Here is an 8,519-nt window from a genome sequence, read left to right on the forward strand (position 1 = left end):
ACCTATTGTCTAGCTCACACTAATATCCTAATATCCTCATGTCCGGTTTTTCGTCATTGCTTCTGTCTCTTCAGTCTCCATTTACGGAACTCTACTACAATTGCCACTATTTACCAGGAATGAAATAGTTACAATGAGGACCAGGTCATGGTGTCTCAGACTATGCACAGTAACTATCCTATGCTACATTCCTCTCTGCGTGTGTTCTACACCGATGGCTATTCTCACACACCCTCACCTCTCAACATCAAGTGTTCCCCTCCTCTCCTCACCCGTAAGGTCCCAGAATCCCACTTATTTCTAGGAGATTCTTCTTAGCTTTTTAAGGTCAATATTGTACCTTTTCTCTAAGGGTCAATTTTGTTGCTACTTTCTCCATGAAGCTAGAGAGGCCTCAATATAATGACATCCTTCCATGTTTAGAGACTGAAATTGATACCCTACCCCTTTTGAATAAAAGAGTCAAATAAACAAGGAACACACCAATAACCTAGTTAAATTCACGGGGAAGGCAACAGAGGAAAGAAAATAAATAATCCTCAGAAAAAGGAAACTCTATATTTTAAGTAAAAGAACTAATTTTCATTCACAGTTTTTCTTTCTCTTTTAGGAAGACAGATAAGCTGGGTGTTGTCTGTTTCTTTACTGTACATGCTTTCCTCCCTCCTGACAGGGGTCTGTGTTTACAATCATCCTTCACGTAGATGAAATTCTTCGATGTCTAAAGAGTCTGGTGTATTTCCTGTTTGCAAACTAAAATCTCTATATGAATGAAGAATGAAAAAAAAGTGTGTATGTCTGCCTGTAATAGAACCCTGGCTTTGGGGCACTGCTGTTAGTTCCAGTGTTTGGAATCGGCATCTCTGAAATGTTCCACTTCACAAAATACAAGGCCTGTTTTCATAGCTCCCTCCAAACACGTTTCCTTAATGCACTAAAATCAGCTTGATGCCAATGAGTGTCTGCTGTGTTTATTACATTCTGTCTTCTCTGCACCCAGAACGGCCCCCACCTTCAAATCCCACATTGTAAGCAAGCCTTTGAGTAGTCCAAGCTTGTTTGCAAATTTTTCCAGCAAATAGATTTTTTTTTCCACCTTTGGATGATGGGTTTTCCCTGAAGTAAACCAGTGATGTTTGTGCTCCAGTTTTAATGGGACTTCACTTACACTCACATGAAGGGAATGAACGGTAAGTAAAATAGACCAAAAATGGTTATAGATACAAACAAGGAGAAATAGAGATATACCATGTAAAGCAGGAGGAAGATGAAAGGCAGATGTGGAGAGAGAAAATTGGTGTTTATTCCTGTAACTCCTGTAACAAAAGCTTCACACATATCATTCAGTATGAGCATGCAAACATCTGAGAGAAATCACTTCAGAAGATGTTATCTTCACTGGATCTAGTCCACAGCCATTGGCTTCCACTAGTGACATTTACATGTTGATAAATGCATGGCTGATGTAAGTGTTAATAGTCCCAGAGAGAAGATGAGATCATAGTGACCTGAATTCAATTAGCAAGTCAGCTTACCTAGGTGAGCAGAGCCCCACAGAACGGAGCTTTACCAAAATGTGAAACCAAACAGGATACACACTCCTAACACCTAGAGAACACCTGTACTAAACTAGTTTAGATATTTTTTGCCCTCATTTTTATCCTACATTCTCCCTTCATTCTTCTCTTATTCCATTCAATCTGCTTCCTTTCCTCCCTCTCCCCTTCCTTGTTTCTTTTATCTTTGTTTTTTGTCTTTCCTTCTTTATTTATTCTTTGATTTTAATCTTTTTTCTTCCTTTTATGCCTTTCTTTCCTTCTTTCCTATCCTCTCATTTTCCCTCTTCTTTTCATCTCCATCTCTTTTCTCTTTTTAATGGGTCGTTTTATTTAATGTACCTGGATTTTAATTTTTAGAAATGTGTTAAAAGTGTTAGCTTTCAGAGCTTCATTGTCCAGCCAACACTCTTCCTGCCTTCACTAAGCCTGGGTACCAGGAACATCCAGGTTAGATTTCTTACTTAATCCTCCTTCCTTAATCCCCTTCCCAAATCCCCTAAACAAGCCCAGCTGCTAATCCTTTGCCTCTGACTGCCATTGTCCAGCCCATGGTTCCCTACTTTAAGACCCTTGTACCAGAAAAAAACAGATTAGGGTTGCTTTCTCATAGACATGCTACACTAAGGGTATCCCGGGACCAGAAAGATAAAGGACAGCATAAGAAATAAACAAGAACCAGGGCAATATGGTACTTCCAGAGCACAGAGCTATCCTACTGTAGCAAGCCCAGATATCCTAACACACCAAAGCATAAGAGAATTATGTTGAATCCTGTATTACAAATATGATAGAGCCATTAAAAGAATAAATGAATAAATACCTTAAGGAAATACAGAAAATACAATAAAACACGAGAAGAAAATGAAATGTTCAACTGAACATGGAAGCACTGAAACTGGAAGAAAAGAAAAGAGAATGAGAAAGGCCAATAGAAGGGGTTCATATGATCACAATATGAACTGCATATGTGAAGATGTGTCAACTAAATCACTCACATTGTATAACCAATGTATGCCAAAGAAAATTAAAGAATAAGACATCATAATAAGGACTCTAAAAATAATATTGTGGATATGTTTATAAATGCTTTAAAACACTGCATCACATTGTGTCTGGCTGATTTAATGCTTGCTTGGTTAAATAAAAAAAATACACTGGAATCACATGAGTAACTTTCATGTGTATTATAAGCCTGGAAAATGAGAAGGAGAATGAACTGTTGGATAAGACAGTGTTTGGTTTGCTTGCAGCCAGATCAGAGATACGGGCCATGCTTGCTGGAAGTGTTGACATGTCAGAACAACTAGGGTGAGTTTATTTATCTGGGGGAATAAACACATTCCCAGAATGGTCACCAGGGGCCAGTGATGCCAAAATGAATTAGAAAATGTCTGATCACCTGCCCCATTTCATTTCCATGGGCAAAGATCAATATTCTAGGACTAGAGTCAAGCTGACTTCCAGTACTATCATAACACCCTTCATCTATTGGCCTGAGGAGACCTACCCCACACTCAGCACTCCTGTCCTCACAGCATGTCTCATTTCCATGTCATGCAATGCCACTTCCCTTGGTGGCAAGTATCATACCCACCCAAGCTCTCAAGTGGCTTCTTCCCCCACTGCAAACCCCAGCTGAAACCAAGGCCTCTGTGAGTTTCACTTCAACAAACAGAATCTGCAGGATCTTCCAGTCCTTACTAAGGAACCTGAGACTGACCCACTCACAGGTGTCTGGGCTGCCCTTGTGATGAGGAGTCAGTCTGACTTACAGCGAGGGCAGACAGTTCCTCAAGATGAAGACAGTAGATATAAAGATCAAAGGACAGTTGCGATTAGAGTTACAAAGGTTGACCATACATAACTATTGGATGAAGAGGATTAGTTCTAACCAGGGCATGAAGTGTTTGTTATGGCTTCCAAGACAAGCAATGGAACTCAACGTTATGCATTATATATCAGACAACAAACACTAATATCTAGTTTCTCTTTCATGTTTATGTATTTATATAACAAAATAACTTACAAAAAGAAAAATTCAGATTCAGTATAAAATATCTTTTGAATTTGAGGCAACACTGTGATTTTAGTATACAAAGCAAGAAAAAGGGGGGAGAAATGTCTACCATTTAAGGTGAATTCTAAAAATATGTTCTAATTTTGTATTTATTTAATTTATTTATTTATGCACTTTACATGCCAATATCAGACCCCCTTTCTCCCAGTACCCTGTTACTCAGACCTCCCCATTCCTCCCTCCTCATTCCTTCACATACTACATTTCTCCTTCCTTCCCCACCCCCTACACACATCAAGTTACCCATCCTCCCACACAGAAGCCAGACAAGGTGACCCAGCTAGGGAAATGGAATCTACTGGAAGGAAGGAAGCAATTTCAGGAATAGCCCCTTCTCCAGTTTTGGGGGGACTGAGATGAAGACCAAGCTGCACATCTGTTACTTGTGTACAGAGGGCCTTGGTCCAGCCTGTACTAATCTTTGGTTGGTAGCTCAGTCTTACACAGCCCCCAAGGGTCCGGGTTAGTTTACTCTGTTGGTCTTCCTATGGAGGTTCTGTCCTCTTCAGGTCCTGCAGTCCTTCACTAGACTCTTGTATGACTCTTCAGACTCCCTTGACTCCATCTACTGTTTGGCAGTAGGTCTTGCATCTCTTTCCACTGGTAGCTGAGCAGAGCCTCTCAGAGGATAGTTATGCTAGGCTTCTATATGCAAGCATAACAGAGTATCATTAGTATTGTCAGGGGCTAGCCCAGGAGGTGAGACTCATTTTGGAGCAATTATTGGTTTGCTATTCCCTCTGTCTATGGTCTATATTTGTCCCTGAACATCTTGTAGGCAGGAAACATTTTTGAGATGAAGGTGTTGCTGTCCTTATCAATTGGGAGTCCACTGGGAGTCATTTCTGTCTACAGGAATTGACCACATCAGGATCCAGATCCTCCGCTGCTAGGAGTCTCAGCTAGAATAGTCCAAATAGGTCCCCAGAGTGTTTCCTCTGTCCCAAGTCTTTGGAATGCCCTAGTGCTCATGCCTTGCTCACCTCTAATTTCCATAACACAAGAACAGTTGCTCAACTTTGTTCATGTTAACCTTATTTGTAATAGCCAGAGACTGGAAACAATCTAAATGTCCCTCAACTGAAGAATGCATTAAAAAATATGTGATCAGTTTATACAATGGACAATGAAATACTATTCATCTGTTAAAACCAAAGATATCATGAATTTTGCAAGCAAATAAATGGAACCAGAAAATGTCATCCTAAGTGAAGTAATCCAGACCAAAAAGGATAACCATGGTATGTACTCACTTATAAGTGGAGTTTAGTCATCAATACCAGGTTTACCAAAGTATAATCAGCAGACCCAGAGAAGCCAAATAACAAGGAGAGCCCAACAGAGGATGGTACATATCAGAGGTGAATATGAGGAAGAAACTGGGTAAGAAAGGTGATGGGGAGAGGAACAGGATGGGGTTGGGAAACAGATGTAGGGAGAGCCGGGTGGGGGAGAATAAAGTATATTCTAAAGAATATGAAATTTGTTGCTGAGGATGTGGCTCAGTAATGGAGTGCCTGTCCCTGATTTCCACCACCAATCCTATTGAAAGGTAGAAATTTTATCGTTAAAATTATAAACATAGGGGCTGGGAGCAGACTCATTCCCTAAAAGCAGTACGGGGGAGAAAAAGGAGAACACCAGAGGGCAGTGTGTGATGAATATAACTACAATCTATTGTTTTGATTTATGAAAGAAAAAAGCTTGACAAAACTGTTGCCACTAACTGTGACAAAATCAGGTGATAGATTTCCCACTAACAATTAGAAACCGGATGGGTATATGCGGTACCTATTTACAACCATTGGCAGTGATGTCTGAAAGGATGACAATGAGGCTCTGATGGTGCAATTACCCCAGTACTCATATTGAAAGCAATCTAAAATTTCAGAGCTAGGAATGAGAGTCTCTACAGGAGAGGCTCTACAGTCTTCTAAAGGAAATGGAGTTTAAGGTTTTGATAAGGACAAAGAATTTGCAAGGCAGAGTACTAAAGTAATAGTATGACAGACAAAGAAAAAAACTAAAGCTCTGGCAACCTGAATGCTGTGCCCCTGGTACAGTGGATAGCCAACAAACAATGTATGTGTGAGCTAAAATAAACCTAAGCATTGCACATCACTTTGTGGAGTTAGAAAACCTACATGATTAGTGAGGGCTGATAGAGTCCCAACATTTACACAATGAGGAAAGTCAAGTTTGTACTGACCAGGGGAGCTCCAAACACTATGTCAGTCATAAAAAGCTGAAAACATGATTTTCAAAATAAGCCTCAATAATTACATGTCTTTATGAAAATCACAGCAGCACTCTAAATGAGCAGTAAAAGATCCACTCACATGCTGTTACATATTATCATCACATATACCATATCCAAATTTATAGGAAACTATTGAAGAATTCAAAAAATATTGTTTCCTGTGAGAAAATAAACATTGACCAATAGAAGCAAACTGAGAAATGGTAGAATAAATAAGAAAATGTCAGTTAATTACATTTAAAAACATCATAGAAAATTATAGACATTCCCAAGAATTAAAAGAAAAAGAACGTAATATATGATAAATGGAAAACTTACAAAAGCAAACATAACTTGACAGGTGACAAATAACCTACTCAACAGGTATCCAACCTGAGCATCCTAAGCAAATGAAAACACATTGGCTGGTGGGTAGGAGAAGAGAAGTTATACAAATAAAGTCTATTCTGAAGGAGGAAATGTTGTAAGTAAGAAGACCTTGTGTAATACTATAAAATAAAGAAAAAGATAAGAAAATTAACATAAAACATGATGGTCTTAATTTCTCTAAATCTCATGACATCTATAAATCCATATATTATAGCAACCTCAACATTAAGAAGGAAGACCAAGAAAAACCAAAAGGGCCTATAACAAATATCTTCATAAATAAATTCTATCAAACATAGCTATAAAATTTACATGCATATATCATTACATAAATGAAAAAATGATAGAAGAACCATTTCTAACTTATTTTTTTCTACTTCTGAATGTGCTGAGTCACCCAAACTACACATGACTATTATAGAAAAGACTACTCCACATTTATCTGATGCTCACCCATGCAGAGCTTCTTAGCAAAGATGATCAAGTTAAATACTGCAACCAAGTATAAATAGCACATGGTCAATGGATATTTGTAAAAATATGATTGCTTGCTTTGGGGTAGGAATCTCAATAAACTAAGATGTTATCTCAATAGTAGAGAACTTTTAAACAATATTCACATCCTGCACTTAAGAAATGCTCTTTATACCATGTGAGGGCTCATGTGACCTTGGACAGATCAGGGACTCTGTAGGGGCCTTCTTCATATTTGTTATAGCTGAGTATCTACATGTTCTTGAAGGATTCCTAACAGTGAAATCAGAGGCTATCTCTGACTCAGTTGCTCACTTATAAGAGAACCTTTTCCTCCGACTGGGTTGCCTAGTCTAGGTTGATGTAATTATGGCATGTGACTAGTTTTGGGGGGTGAGGGAATGCAAAGGAACTTTATTGATGGAATTCAAGAGAGTAGGAAGGGGTCCCTAAGCCCCTCCTATTATTATAAGAATCTGGAATGGAAATTGTGAGGGAGATTCTCAGTGTTGGGGGCTGAGTTGGGAAAGAATTCTTCAGCAACTGGTGGCTTCTTTTTTGTTCTCAGTGTCCTTGCTGTGGTGGGTGGTACAGGGTTTCTTACTTCTTAGAGGGCATGTAGGCCATGAGGTCCACCACCTCTTGCTGTAGCCATATTTATTGTCATACCAGGAAAGGAGCTTCACAAAGTTGTCACTGAGAGTAATGCCAGGTCAGGCATCAAAGATGAAAGAGTGGAAATTGCTGTTGAAGTCACAGGAGACAACCTGGTCTTCAGTGTAGCCCAGCATGCCCTTGAGTGCGCTAGCAGCTGCCTGCTTCACCACTTTCTTGATGTCATCATACTTGGCAGACTTCTCCATGCAGTATGTCAGATTTATAACAGATACATTGCAGGTAGTCACATGGAAAGCCATGTTAGTGAGCTTCCCATTCCGCTCTGAGAGGACCTTGCCCACAGCCTGGACAGCACTAGTGGATGCAGAGATGATGTTCTGGGATGCCCTATGGCCATCATGCCACAGCTTTCCAGAGGGGCCATCCACAGTCTTTTGAGTGGCAGTGGTGGTATGGACTGTGGTCGTGAGTCCTTTGATGATGCCAAAGTTGTCATAGATGACCTTAGTCAGTGGGACTAAGCAGTTGGTGGTGCAGGATGCACTGCTCACAATCTCGAGTGAGTTGACATAATTCTCATGGTTCACACCCATCACAAATGTAGAAACATTGGCCAAAGGAGCAAAGATGATGACCCTTTTGGCCCCACCCTTCAAGTGGGCCCTGACCTTCTCCATGGTGGTGAAGATGACAATGGACTCTACAACGTACTCAGAACCAGCATTACCCCATTTGATGCTAACAGGATCTCATTCCTGGAAGATGGTGATGGTCACATTGATGACAAGCTTCCCATTCTCAGCCTTGACTACACCATTAAATTTGCCATGGGTAGAGTCATACTGGAAGATGTAGACCATGTCACTGAGGTCAATGAAGGGGTTGTTGATGACAACAATCTCTACTTTGCCAGATCCAGAGTAGAAGGTAGCCCTGGTAACCAGGTGCCCAATATGGCCAAATCTGTTCACACCAACCTTTACCATCTTGTCTAAGGGACAAGGCTGGCACTGCACTAAAAGATGTGGCTGTCTTTGGAATAGGGAGGAACAGAGAGCCATGCCTGGTCTTTTTGTAACTTGTGATGCCATGTTTATTTGATCTCCCTGGAAGGTCTGCTCTATTCTGAAGGAGGTGGAGAGAAGGTGGATCTGAGCAGGAA

General features: G+C 40.2%; 1 protein-coding gene across 1 annotated transcript; it reads right to left on the reverse strand.

Annotated features, from left to right (window-relative positions):
- Positions 1 to 7,452: 7,452 nt before the first annotated feature.
- On the reverse strand, positions 7,453 to 7,950 carry LOC308422597 (glyceraldehyde-3-phosphate dehydrogenase-like; the record flags this gene model as incomplete). The annotated part of the gene is made up of 1 exon (XM_080919225.1): positions 7,453 to 7,950. One exon carries the CDS (start codon positions 7,948 to 7,950, stop codon positions 7,453 to 7,455), a length of 498 nt encoding a protein of 165 aa, XP_080775351.1.
- Positions 7,951 to 8,519: the final 569 nt, after the last annotated feature.

This window comes from Micromys minutus (assembly GCF_963924665.1).
Source record: "Micromys minutus genome assembly, chromosome: 7".
In the NCBI taxonomy this organism is placed as follows: domain Eukaryota; kingdom Metazoa; phylum Chordata; class Mammalia; order Rodentia; family Muridae; genus Micromys; species Micromys minutus.